General features: G+C 40.6%; 1 protein-coding gene across 2 annotated transcripts in view; it reads right to left on the reverse strand.

The window, feature by feature from the left end:
• kirrel1b (kirre like nephrin family adhesion molecule 1b) overlaps nucleotides 1-14,524 on the reverse strand; it is a 60,719-nt gene that overhangs the window by 13,522 nt on the left and 32,673 nt on the right. For both annotated transcript variants that reach the window (XM_086043518.1, XM_086043517.1), the window contains exons 2-10: nucleotides 11,349-11,498; nucleotides 6,619-6,768; nucleotides 5,868-6,025; nucleotides 3,562-3,712; nucleotides 2,627-2,732; nucleotides 2,397-2,545; nucleotides 2,112-2,239; nucleotides 1,304-1,430; nucleotides 267-367 (exon numbers count right to left, since the gene is read on the reverse strand). In XM_086043518.1, the coding sequence (XP_085899644.1) occupies nucleotides 267-367; nucleotides 1,304-1,430; nucleotides 2,112-2,239; nucleotides 2,397-2,545; nucleotides 2,627-2,732; nucleotides 3,562-3,712; nucleotides 5,868-6,025; nucleotides 6,619-6,768; nucleotides 11,349-11,498 (1,220 nt within the window). The remainder of the gene's footprint in view (nucleotides 1-266; nucleotides 368-1,303; nucleotides 1,431-2,111; nucleotides 2,240-2,396; nucleotides 2,546-2,626; nucleotides 2,733-3,561; nucleotides 3,713-5,867; nucleotides 6,026-6,618; nucleotides 6,769-11,348; nucleotides 11,499-14,524) is intronic.

The following is a 14,524-nucleotide window of genomic DNA, read 5'->3' on the forward strand; positions in this document are numbered from 1 at the left end:
AGGCTTTGAAATGATCCATCACTTTGTGCTAGAGTGTCGTTCCATCAACTGTGCTTTGGAGGGTAAAAAATTACACATTCCTTCAAAGAAGAAAACTCACACCGCATTCAAGAGGTTGCGAACGCAATATGCAGGGCAAAAAAAAGAAAAATCCACTTGATGCACAATAAGTCGAGACGGTGAGAAAACAAGAGCAGTCGACTGTGTTCTTTTGCCCGTAATCTGCACCAGTTACTTTTCCTATGGTTCAAAAGGCATAGACTCACGATCTTGTCCGGTGGGGGCGTGCTGGCAATGTAGCACTTAATCTCGCCTCGCTCACCACGGATGGCGTACTGGACCGGATCGCTGGAGATTATGGGAGGGCCTGGCAGGGGCAAAACAGAACATGATTGGACAGCGGATAGGTAGGGACAAAAGTTTAGGTAAACTGATAGCTGGTCAAGATAAATACAGTATGTAAGCAAGTACTCTGGTACCTCAACTTCCTGTAACTAGTGACTCGTCTTTCATGGTTTTCAAGATCTACCGTTTTTTTTTTTTTTTTTTTTGCTTTGGTTTAAATTTACTGTCAAGCAAATCATACAAAACAAACATAGTAGTGTATTTTAAACAAGCCCATAACTTTGCCTTACATGAAAGTCCGCTAGTTTAATACGAACACATACCGGAAATAGGAAACACCATAGACAAGCTAAAAAAAACAATAGCATCAATATCTTTGTGAGTTGCAGCAACACAAGTAGGCACACAATGACATTATTCACAGCCATATATTCGTAATCCTTTGGGGGGGGGGGGGACTAATAATATTACTGAATCTTATGGAGCAGTTGTGACCATCTTTGTCTAAATCCATATGTTTATTATACTGCCCCCTAATGGCCAAGGAATGCAGACCAGAGGTAGCCGCTTACTGAATTAATCGTGATGTACAAATTGTTGAAATCGTTACATTTTATTCAGTTATGCTATTACTGACCATTTTTATAAAATACAATATTTAGTATTTTTCTCATGATTTTTTGTTGTTGTTGTTGTTAGCACAGATTAATGGCAAAAGTTGATTTTCAATAGGAGTCTATTGAGTTATGCTAGGTCGTATGTAGGACTGGCCGATGGGTAAATGTAAATAGGTGAGTTTGGGTAGGTGCAAAGGTGGATGGAAAAGTAGGTAGGCAGTAAACAAGCAGGTGAGGAGGTAGACAGGCAGGTCAAACAGGCTGCTAAGTCACCGGGTAAATTAGTAAGTGGAAGGTGAGTGGGTAGCGACAGATGAACCGCATGGTAGATGGTGACCCACCGTTGACTGTGAGCGTCACTTCGGTCTCGCCCACGCCGATGCGCGGCACGATGGCCTTACACACGTACTGGCCGGCGTCTGCCTGGATCACCGACTTCAAGTACAGCTGGTTGTTGTTACTAAGCACCTGCGCACACAATGACGCGGGCACACAAAGAGAAGTAGAGAAGCGCAGACGAGAGTAAACAGCCGAGTCTGCTTGGGAGGCGTCGAGCCGAGCCAGACAGGGCAAGCGAGAGCGAGCAACATATTTAATTCATAAAACATGTTGATTTACTCAGCAGGCTCCATTAGCTTTTTCTCCTGGAGCTTTCTCTTAAACTGTTGGGCATGAATTAAAGATTTAAGACACGGAGAGTCTTTCTACAAAGTGTCTACTTTACAACTAAGCAAACATTTATGAAGTCTGGCTTTCTTTCTTTCCTTTTTTTTTCAAACACCAACGGAAGGCTTTCTGGAGAATTTCCCAGTGACATGGGTTTCCCCTCTGTGCTGCTGTTCAACTGTTTACAACGCCCCCTTTTTACAGTATACATGTACAGGACAGTTTCAATTTAATTGTGTACTTTCAATGTAGTACCAGATTGTGCCACAACAAGCCAGACAGTAATGAGCTCCACTGGGATGGATGCACCACACGGATTGTCCTCTTGTAAGCACATTCAAATATAAATTTGAATTTTGATCAAATGCAAAATGACTATCATTGGAGGGAATGGTAATCTATTTTCCATCGATACACTAATAGAGGTAAAATTCTGTATCTTCATTAAAACGTTGCCAACTGCAGTGGACAATAATTTCTCACCATGTTGGAGCCCTTCTTGGTCCAGGTGAGGGTGAGCGGCGGGTTTCCAGACCACTTGCAGTTCAGGGTGACATCCGAGTTCACGTCCACCGCGATGGGCCGGGGTTCTACCACAAGGATTGGTCCGACTGTGACAAAGAGACGGAAGAAATCGGTTCTCAAGTTTGGTAAATGGGTAGGTTTTGGGGCTGATAGGAAGGATAGCAGATGCGTAGGTGGCAAGGCAGTTTTTCAGGGAAGGAACTCTGATTCACAGGAGCCAAGGACCATGTCTTTGGTACTTACAATGTACGTCCACCAGTATGCTGACGTTGGTGCTGCCCACCGCGTTGAACACCTGACAGGACACAGGTTCGGTGAAGAAGGAGTGGTCGGCCGTGGTGGCAAACACGCTCTCTCTGGCGCCCTCGAGCAACACGCCACCCTTCGCCCACCTGACGGAGACGCGGTAGATGTCAAGTTGAGTCAATCTACTCTACCGAGTAGAGCAAGGGCCGCGTTGCAGTCATCCCGACCTGTAGCCCATGATAGGCGGGTTGGCAGCGGCCTGGCAGGTAAAGGTGACCCTCTCGCCCTCCAGGACTGAGCGAGGCTCAATGGACAACGTCACCGTCGGCGGATCTGGAACCAAATACAGACAGTATTTAGAAGTAGTATTAGTGCGGGTGTTGTTAAAGCATCTGTTTTACCAAAATGTGAAGAGCCTCCGCCCATCCCACACCACCCACCCCGGAAAAAAAAAAATTAATAGGAAAAACATCCATCCATTATCCAAACCGCTTATCCTCGCAAGGGGCGCGGGATAGGAAAAACAGAAAAATCTCCTCTAATATTGTATAATTTATTAAAACATACATTAATGACTATTACTTAAAGGATTCAACAGTATTATCCACATTTTTTGCTTCAATTCAATTGTGATTGTGCTGCTCCCACTGGTGTGCGTGCCTTGGCCACTTGGGGGCAGTAGAATACAGATATGCAAATATATTTGGAGACGTCGCAGCTCCGCAGAAAGCTGCAGTATATTAGTCGTTTTTCGCAGAGGATCAAGAACATATGCCTGTGAGTATTAAATTGTCACTCACAAAGCACAATGCTATTAGCTTGCCTTTTTTTATGGCACCTTGCATTGTGTGTTTGCTAACATTAAGCTAGCAGACACTAGGAGGGCAAGTTATGTGGGTTGGTTCAATACACAATATTTAATTCTTAGTTTTATGATTCATTTGACAACCTTTAACCTGTTGTGGCAATAAACAGCTTGAAGTCTCTTATGAAGAATTGTTCATTACCTGCCAAACTGTTGCTTGTAGAAAAAAAAAAATTAATTAATTAAATCGGCCTAATGGATGCCGGTCCCTGGAAAACTCGTAAGTTAGTGCAACCTGTTATCTCAGGTCACAACTGTCTTATGACGGATGTCAGCGTCAGTTGAATCAGAACCTACGGTGTACGTTGAGCATGATGTTGGCCCGCTTGCCCATGGGCACGGCCGGGTTGCTGGCCACGCAGGTGAAGTTGCTGTGGCTGTCGGTGTCCAGCGGCATGATGGGCAGGTAGCTCCTGGTGGTCACCCTCTTGCGGTCTGGCAGCACCTCCTGTCAGGATGGGAATATCCACTTATATTCATTTTCTTAGTTGGGGTCTTAGGTTCCGCATTAAAACAAAACAAAACCCCCCCCAAAAAAAGCAATAGTGTGATATGCACGTGTGCGAGATGTCAAAACATGTGCGTTGGAGTGCGTGAGTCAGTGTTTGCTGCTGCGTGCGCATATGTGAGCCGGTGTGTTTGCGGCGGAGCTCTCAGGCATGATTTCACGTGTGGAGTCGAGTGCACGGGAAGGAGAGCGAGCGAGACCAAGTGTGTGTATGTGTGTGTGTGCGGAGGTGGGAGAAAGAGGGCAAAGTGTTCACATAATGCAAATGATGACATTTAAAAGGTTAGGTGCGTCCCACTTGTTAACTTGATTTTGAAAATATGCACGTGATAAAAATGTGCACAGTAAGTCATCTTGACTAAATTATCTTTGGGAATTGTTTGGTTTATTGTAGACTACATTGTCTTCAGTGACTGCGAAATTGCAACAAAAATAAAATGAAAACGCTACAAAAACCAATGTTAGGGTGAAAGAAGAAAAAATGTATGGGATGATTCAGAAAAACAGGTTACGTTTCAAAAACAAACGTCAATAAATACTGTTACTATCAAATACGTTTCAAAACACGTCCGTTTGACAAAAAACATGCCGTGTTACAAAAACACGGCTGTTACAAAGTATTTTCGGTTGATTTATGATTAAACAGTCTTGAATGAGTACATCACAATTGTTACAAAGACTTCAATGTTACCTTGACTGAAGAACTACAATGTCCTTAAAGTTGACAAAAAACATGCAAATGAATGTTAGTACCTTTCTTGTCTCTTCAGTGATTATCAGAACACGTTACGAATATATGCATCTTACGTAGACGACTGTAAAGTGTCTTCAGAGATGATGGGAACACGTATGTTTCAAACACGTTACAAAACCGCACATGAGGTACAAAACTGACCTCAAAACTTCACATGGAAACAAAGCGCCTTCTTGTCCCGCTATCGCTTTTTTTTTTTTTTTTTTTGCATCACGGCGGTACAACTGATTGGATTAGCTTTGCTGCTAGTCTACTGTAAGGTTTTGTTTCTACTGTGTTTTATTTATTTTTGAACAGGACTCCTGATCTTCTGTCTGCTTTGGGGTAGATATTCTCTAATTCCTCCTTTTCTGTGCCAGAGGCAAAGAGCATAAAAATGAGCCAACAAACAAGATGAAGTCGCTTTGCGGAGAATTTAAAGTGAACTTGTTCTGCTTTTGTAGCGGAATTTGTGCCGTAACCCCTCTTTAATCCAGCACTCGGCATGTGAGATTAAGTGTGGATCTGCCGGAATCGTCTGTTTGTTCGTCTGTTTTTGTACTACTTCCCGTCTTCAAGCGTTTGGATTTTATGTCTTTGTCATTTTTTTTTTCTGCTTTTAAAGCGGAAGTTAACCCAAGCATAATTATTTCAAGAATATGTTCCCAGCAGGCCCACTAGTTGAATTACAGCATTCTGATTAATTTTGCATTTGTGGAATATAAATTAAGTAGCAAAATGCACTTGTTTTCAGCCATATCTGGAGGCGGCCATTTTGTCTTCTGTCGATTGAAAATGACATCACAACTGCTTACAACGACCAATCACAGCTGACCTGTTCTCTGAATCTGAGCCGCGATTGGTCATTGTGAGCAGTTGTGATGTAATTTTCAGTCGACAGAAGACAAAATGGCCGCCCCCAGAGATGGCTAAAAACGAGTGGATTAACACTTATTGCACAAACGCAATATTTATCAGAAGACCCTGTTTCAACTAGAGGGCTTGCATAAAACATATTCTTGAAAAAAATATGTTTGCATTGACTTCCACTTTCACAAAATGTGTCACTTGTGGGCAGGGTGTGAGACAGGAATGTCAAAACAGATCTGATTCAGATTAGATCCAAATTGGGTATCAGATTTTTCATATGTCATGATTCAAAAAAAATTGGACAGTTTGATTGACACTGCCTTCCGCCAATGGGATGCAACGCTAAATGAATCGGACAAGGTCTGAAAATCAGTTATCATGAGTAAGTGCATCCATCAACCCTGCAGCTCTGCTTAGCTTCCGTGTATTCCTGAGCCTAAATTAGCCTCGGTGGAGGTCTTGTTTAAGTGTGCGATGACGCGTTTGAGTCACCGTTGACTGGTGGGCGCCCTCGGCGGGCAGCCCGTTCTTGAGCCACTGGATGTGCGCGGCCGGTTTGGCGCCGCGGGTGACGCAGGTGAGGTTGTGTGGCGTGCCGGCCATGAGCAGCAGCTCCGGGCTGCCCTCCACCACCGGGTCCTCGGGCGGGACTGGAGGATGGAGACACAAACAGACTGTTAATCTTCTATTCATGCATGTGTGCGCAAACATGGATGTAGGGGATGTCCCATTTTTTTCATAAATATGCATATCCTGCATTTAAAACACACTTGGACGAGGGACAGTCTTAATATCTGACGGTGTATCGATTCTTTATTGTCCATGATAACGATATAAATGATTACTAAGGGCGGGTTCGGAATCAGCGCAAATAAGTTTACTTGCATCTCAGATTTTTTTTTTAAATTGTAAAAATCTGTTGACAGCGTTTTTGAAATTGTACAGGGCCAGTGCCGCTTCTGGCAGGGCCACTGCTTCCTGAGTTGTTGTTTTTTTTAATCAATATTATCCAGCCAACCTTTGAGTGCAATTTCTATTTATATTGATCAGGTGTCTATCGCAATATTTAGTGATATTGAATTCTTGATCAGCCTTAGTGGATGCGTACAACTGCTTTGTATTATCGTTAACCAATCATGACACTTTTGAAGTTTTCCATATTGTGATGTATCATAGGTGGATTTCTTGCAATCCATCCATTATCACACAGTTGCTTAATTATGGTGAGCTGGCTATGACTTACTGAGGACGTTGAGCTTGGCCCTCCGGGAGCGCAGTGCAGCCTCGGTGGCCTGGCACTCGTACAGCGAGTCGTCCGACAGCTCGGCGCGGGAGATCTCCAGGTTGTACTGGCCTGTGTCCAGAGCCCGGAGCACTCGGTACCGAGGCCACGCTGGGAAAAGAAAGGAAAAAAAGCACTTGAGACAGCAGTGAAACATTAACCAAGGTTACTTTTGAACCAAACTGTCAAAAATGATATGTTTGTGATCACGAGGAGGCTTTTAGTAGTGTTTGAAGCCCACAAAACATCACACATGCTGGCTAAAAATATGTTACTTTTATATTTAATCAGGTCAGGGATTTCCAAACTGTGTTATGTGCTCCCCAAGGTCAGCAGCAGATTGAAAGTCTTGTATAGTAATGACAAATTCACAAGGAAACTCATAGGTGGGACACAAAGTTGCTTTGACTGTATCAGTCGCTGATTTTTTTTTTTTTTACGGCGTATGTGGGTAAGAAGCAGTGTGCCAGCTCATAAACGGAAGCTTGACACAACATATTGTCCAGCTGACAAATAATTACGCAGTAAGCAGGGTTCGTACCCTCGCACCCCCATTTTCACATCGAATCCTAGAAATGATCAAACTTTTACGACATGCTCTGCCCTCATTAGATGCTGAATCAAGAGTGAAACTTCCCACTAGGAGGCGCTCTCCGACATCCTAGTGGGCATCATCACATCATAGATTCAGATGGCAGAGGCTGGCAAGCAGGTGGTTGCGGTAAATGAGGGGGAAAGAAGGGGGGGGGGGCTTGAGGGGGGGTCAACGCTGGACAAAAGTATTGGTGGAGATTACATCATCCACTCGGGCACCTCGCAGCATAGCAACCGGGGGGAGAAAAATGTATGATATGTCACAATATCTATGCATCTTGTCAAGGGAAAAAGTCAAAATGCTCATAACATGTATGTGATATTGATACACTACATCACGCTAATATTATTTTCGGACTCCTAATATATACTTTGTCAATCGCAGAAACATAATATCGCAATATTTATCCAACAGTATATTTATGTAACCGACAGTGTCACGATACATGGATTGTATGATACTCAATACATTGGAGTGTATCATTTAAGATACCGCTAGGCTCTATCACGATATCGATATTTTGTCCCATAATTCTGCGATAGTTTTCAATCTTACAGCCAGTATCGCGATATTTTATATTATTTTGGAAAAAAATATGCATCATGTGTTAGAATATCATTGCTATCATGTGAAAAACACTTCTCAATTTTTTTTTCATTTTCTTATTTTTACATGAATCATGTTTCCGTGTTACAGACGAAAATTAAAAAAAAGTTTCCAAAATTGGAAATAAGTGTTATTCACAGGACAGCGACGATATTCATATTTTGTCGTAGAGTAAGCAAGATGATGATGACGTGATATTTGGCCACGAATAGCACTAAAGTAGTATGATTTAGCGATACATGCAAAAAAAAACACATGATAGTTACTTAAGTGATGAAGGAAAAACATTTCATCATAAAGCGCACATATTCCTACATCATGCTGAGACAATGAAGTTTACTGTCAAACTAAACAGAAAAAACAAAGACAGCTCCACTTTGTGTTTTTAAAACAGCCAAACAACAGTCTCAAGAAAGGCCAATGTTAATTAGCACCTGTGTTGCAGTGCTTTGAACCTTAAGCAACTGCTTTAACACAAATGGTTCCGCAACACAATGTAGACATACAGTACAATATAGCAGTACTCTTCATGGACGTATAGTCATTGTCCTTTGCATAGAACAACTAACATTAGTGCCGTACAGATGAGCTCAGAGAGTTGGTGAGATGTTATTATGAATCCCATGTGTCTTTATTTGTTCATGGGGAGGCTCGAATTTGATTAATGGCATTGCCATTGGTTTCAATGGGAAAAGATCATTTAAGTTATCACACTCTCAAGATGTTTTTCAACCTCTACATTTGTTCACCTTTGAGCAACTACCACAGAATGACTGCATCAAAATTGTAGCGGCTGTGCTTTTAATGCCTTTCTAGTGACGAAGATGACGATAAAGGAGAGAACGACACTTTGTCAAGGCGTGTTCCATTTAAAGAAGACAAATGGTGGCCGGGTGCGTGGAAAAGGGCGGGAAAAAAGACGACGACATGATGATCAAATGCTGACGCTTTCCTGGCTGGTGGAGAAGATGGGTGCAAGGACAAAGAGTGTGTCAAAAAATAATAAAAAGGAAGAGGAGGAGAAGGAGGAGGAGGAGGGAGAGGAAGGGGCTGAGGCAGTCGCATAAGGCTGATGATGGAAGTGTGTGTGCATGCATGTGTGAATTCAATTGACTTGAACACCTAATTCACATGATGTCATGTATGAGAGAGTGTGTGTTCGCGCGCGTACTTGTCGTGTATGTTAAAAAATATATTGTCAGCTGTCCAACAGGTTACATAGATTTTTACATATTTCCATATTTTTTATATTGATCATATTATCATATACAATTTAATGATCATATTACTAAGACTTTTTTTTTCACATTTAAACTATTGTTGGATGGAAATCATTTAATGTTATTAACTTTATTTTGTTCTATTCTATATTATTTTAAATTAGCTTTCCTAGCTTTTATATATTTGATCATATTGAATTTTAAATACTCCTTATAATTTTTGCCTTTAATGTTTTACTCATTATTTTTATTCATTTATAAATGCAAATGTATATTTAAATTGTGGAGGGTCACTTAATTATATTGAAATTGAAGTAGTTCATTTTATTTGTCGTTGTCGTTCAATTAAAGACATGTATATATTTTTTCTGTTTCATTCTTTTTACTCATACTGATTCATTTCAGAGAGGGTCTGAAAACTTCTGGTACTGAATGAGTCTTAATCTTACTAATTTAAAATACATATTTTTTAAATAGTAGCATTTTTATTTTTATTATATTTCATACACGTTTGTTATATTTTATCTTGTCCATGTCTTGTGAATTGTGTTTTACCACAATATTTTGGGGGGGTATTTTATTTTAGAGTATTTAATGTCATTTTATTGCACACCATTTAATTACTTTTGTATTAGAGTTTATACAATAATATTGAATGTATTACACTTTGTATGATTCCTTTAAAAAATAATATTTAAAAATCATCATAGTTATTCATTTCCGTGATCCCGATTGGCTAGTGTAGGTCATGTGGTTTTCCTGCCACATCATGAGTGAGCACTCCATTTTGAAGGCCTCACACTTAAAGCTATCAAATGTGGCTTGTGGGCCGATAAAAGGCGAAAAGCTTTGCACAAACGCTCCGAGGTTCATTCTCTCCCGCCACAATTAATAAACAGCACACATTTTGTCCATGGGAGACGCTAAAGTGATTATAAAGCCGCCATTAAGCCACGGCACTTGACATTTAATAACTTTTTATTGAGATTCTGGCGGCGACTGCAGATGCTGCCGCGCTCACCTCGGACAATAAAAAGCCGCAAAGACAGAGAGCCAGCACGAGAGAGCATCCATTCTTCAAGTGTCGCTGCGACGTTAATTGCCGCTCGTAAAGACAACGAGAAAACCTCCGCCAAGGACAAGCAATGTAAAGCCGGATCGTTGGGCATTTCCCTTTTAGCCTAGTGACAGCGTCAACATGAAGGAAATGGAGCAGGGAACAGACGAGTGTGGGGAAGATGGCCAAACTGCAGATAACTAAAAGTTAAAAAAAAAAAAAAAAAAAAAGTCTTGTCACTTGTTGCTAGGCATAATTCATTGCACTCATTGGACTTTGTCATCAAATGAAAAATGAACAAAATAGTACGAGGAGGTCAGACTCACTCAGGCAGGAGTGGAAAACTTGCTAGGCACAAATTAAAAACTGTGAGTTCAAATATGATTACAACTTAAAAGGGGGATTGGTAACAAAGCAATGCTTGTCAACGTTTCTAAACGTGAAGACAATTTTCAATTTTGGTCTTTCAGCAAGAAGCATGAAGTCAATGCACATAATTTGCTTTGGCGGGTCACATAAAACGATGTGGCAGGCCGGTTTGGCCCCTGGGCCGCGAGTTTGACATTTTTCACTAAGAAAAAAAACGTTATCATGGTAAAATTGTTATTGCTGCTCATTTTGTATTTTATTATATTCATTAGTCATATATTTAACCGCAGTTAAATTGTTATAGGAACAAAAATGTCATTTCTTTCAAATTATTTACAATATTTTAATAACAAAAAATATAAATGACTAATATTGATCAAATGTTTACTATTCATGTTTATTGTAATTGCAACTAACATTTTATCATATTAATTACAATATTGTGCAATATTAAATGTGTAAGTTGGCTTTACAACATTTAATTCTACTTAATTTATATTTGTTTATAATATTTTATCATAATTAGTTACAGTATACAGTACACATTTTAAATTACCAAAAATAGTATGATATTTTGTATTTTATTTTAACCTAATTATATTAATTACATTTTTTTTTTTACTATTTTATTGTTGTGATTAGGATTCTTATCTTTTCTTAATTTTCATTTAATCATTTTTACTCCAAAAACACTACCTGGAAAAAAAACGGTAAAAACAAATGTAGCTAAATACAATTAAATTAAGACTCCTTGGGGTTCCATTAAAATATGAACTTTTAAGATTATGAAGCAATAACAATGGAAACAAAACAACAGGTCTGAATTCAATATAAAGGCCCTGACCTCGGAGGCCCTCGCCGACACCAAGCGCCAGGCCATCTTTGGTCCACTGGACGATGCCGCTGTAGTTGAAGACCACGCAGGAGAGGACCACTCGCTCACCCAGGACCACAGACTGGTCGGCCGGCTCCTGGGAAAAGTGAACGCACCACGCTGCAAACATAAACAGACAAAAAGGCATCCGTCCTGTGAGTTAAACTGTCCAAAATAAAGTTTGAATTTGATGCATGTGGAGTTCGTAACGCCTTATTGTTCCAAATAGTTGTTTTTCTTGCTTTTTTCTGGAGTGTTGCGTTAACGCAAGAGCTTGTATCCAATCAGATTTAACTATGTTGTGTTTCCAGATGGAAAAACCTCCCCACTGAGATCAATTACATTTGGAATAGAAGCGCTAAACAGCATAACTGGGTGGAATGAAGTCCAGTAGAAGTGCATGAAGGTTGTTTGAGCTCCATAAAATTTTGGGAGTTATTTTTCACCATAATTTTAAGGGCCCGATAGCTATAGCTACAGCTAACCGCATGTACCCTCAGTTCTGTTTGACCACTTTCCCTAATTCTCTTTTCTATTACAAACCTTAAATTGAATGCTAAACAATCTAGTTATGATTGTAAATTATTACACAGTGAATTTTATCGCAGATCATCATATTGCATAAAGTGCATAATCCCTATTCTACCGTCTAAACCAGTTGACGATTTCTATTTGTCAAAAATAAAAAACAGCTAGCACAGTCGTGCTAACGGGCTAAAGCTAACACTAACTGCAAACAAACTCAGAACCATGCAGCTCAGTTTATAATCCTTTTTTTGCGGTAAAATCCCCTTTCACTGCTTTTATTACATTTTGACACACATAAAGCCTGCCGTAAATATCAATGCTGAATAAGGTGGGAGCAGTATAGTAACATACACAATACTAGCATCTAGTATTATCTTAACAGCTAGTAACCAGCTATTTGGAATTTTATCACTTTTCAACACCGTAAAACGTTAAATCCCTTCTGCACACCATCTCAGAGGTCAATTTCTACATGGGAATCAAAGAGAAGTGGCGTGGGTATGCTAACTGGCTAAAGTTAAAGCTTAATCACAGTGTCATACATTTTTTTGTGATACAAATACAATTCCTTCCTTTTCCTGTTTTAATTCTATTTTGATACACAAACCGCTACATTCAGCACTAAATAAAGTAGTAATGGTTGTAATACTAACCAATCAAAACGGAATTTTATCACTTAATTTGGTGTCATTTAGCCATTTTATCCTTATGCTACGCTACACGATTTTGGATCGTATACGACAATTTTTTACGTGAAACTCAAATAGAAGCACGGTACTTTGTTTGCTGGCGAAAACAAGTTTCAACTTTAAACGTCTCATTTATATTCCTAGCATCCGTTTGTTGTTTCTCTTTCTCAACGACTTTTCAAGGTCTCTCGGCATATTTCGCTAGTACTTCAGTGTGTGCGTGTGTTTGCATGTGTGTATGAGCATGGAGGGTTTTTTTGTGTGTTGCGAGTACATCACTGCAGAGCTGCTCTTTTCTTTTTCAACCCCCATCACACAGTACAAAGGATTCTGCTTACACGCTTGCATTTCCCCCGGCAAAATAAGCCTTTTGGCTACCGCAGTGCCCCGCTAGAGAGCGCGGCGTGTAAAGACTACAAGTGTAATGTGCGCGCTCACGCACACTCACGCACACACACAGTGACAGGTGTAGAGGCGACAGTTTGCAGTCGTTTGCATCATCAGGTGATGTTGTTTCATATTCTCAAAGCAAGCCTTGCACGCTAATTAAGAGAAGGCGCTTTATAAACACACGTGCACACATTCCCCGGACCCATACCCGCATTCCCAGACATTCACTCACTGCAACACAAAAGCTCACTCACACGCACGCACGCACACACTCACACGCACACAAAGCTGTGAGTAATTCGCAGCACAAAGCGAGTCACAAAGTGATTCCACGGCGGCATACAAAAGTTTGGGTGTTTGTCTTCCCCGAGGGCTCTTCTGTTCTCGGATCCCTCTTAAAAACAATCCCATTAGCTAATGAAGACGACGGCAGCAGCTAATGAGGTTAGCGGCAGCCACCTTGCGGCGGCGAGGTACAAACAAGGAAGAGATGGCGGAAAACCGCCGAAGTGGGACCGCGCAACCGTACTGTACACTTTGAATGTTTGATCTCTTTTGCTTTTGTAGACTCGGTCAAATATGGTAGCAATTGGATAAAAGCTCAAGGAGGTTGCTTGAGAAGAAACTCTTTCGCCAAAATGGCAGACTTCTTGTGCCTTTTTGGCATGCTTCTTGAGATTTTGTTGTGGGTCCAATTATGACAGATCCAATATGTCTACCCAATTTTTTTAATGGCCAGCTGTCAACCTTTCACTGTTATACTCCACCCACACAATATAATGAAAAATACTAATTTGTCGCACATCCGTCTTCTACGTGTATAAGAAATTATCATTTGGTAGCAATCACGCAAAATCTCTTGGAAGTTTGTCGCTGAAGGACCACGAAAATTGCTAAAATAACACAAAAATGGCATCTTAAAAGCAAAATGGCAGTCTTCCTGTGTCTTTTTGGGCATGGCTGGTTTAGACGTTTTGTGCGTCTACTCAGGATAGACATACCAACTAAATTTCATGTTTCTAAGTGTAACTATGTTGTAAGTATAGCTTTAGAAAGACCCTTGAAATGGCCAAAATGAGTTTGAAATGCCCAATTTGAGCCAAAATGGCTGACTTCCTATGTCTTTTCATACATGGTTTCTTGTTCAGCTTTTGTGGGGCTCCTCATGTTCTTTTGTCACACTACTTAGAGTGTGGCTTCAGAAGGACCCTTGAAAACGACCAAAATTATCTTAAAGTGAAAGTCAACCCAAACATATTTTTTTCAAGAATATGTTCTATGCAGGCCCACTACTTGAAACACTGACATTCTGATTAATATTGCGTTTGTGGAATATGAGTTATGCAGCAAAATCCACCCGTTTTTAGCCATTTCAGGTGGCGGCCATTTTGTCATTTCTGCCGACTGAAAATGGCATCACAAATGCTCAGGGCTTAGATAACGACCAATCACGGCTCAGCTTCAGAAAACAGGTGATCTGTGATTGGTCGCTACCTGAGCCCTGAGATTTTGTGATGTCATTTTCCCCTTTAAAATTGC

The sequence above is a fragment of the Filicampus tigris genome, chromosome 10, assembly GCF_054856515.1.
Source record: "Filicampus tigris isolate MCC_2025a chromosome 10, RoL_Ftig_1.0, whole genome shotgun sequence".
In the NCBI taxonomy this organism is placed as follows: Eukaryota; Metazoa; Chordata; class Actinopteri; order Syngnathiformes; family Syngnathidae; genus Filicampus; species Filicampus tigris.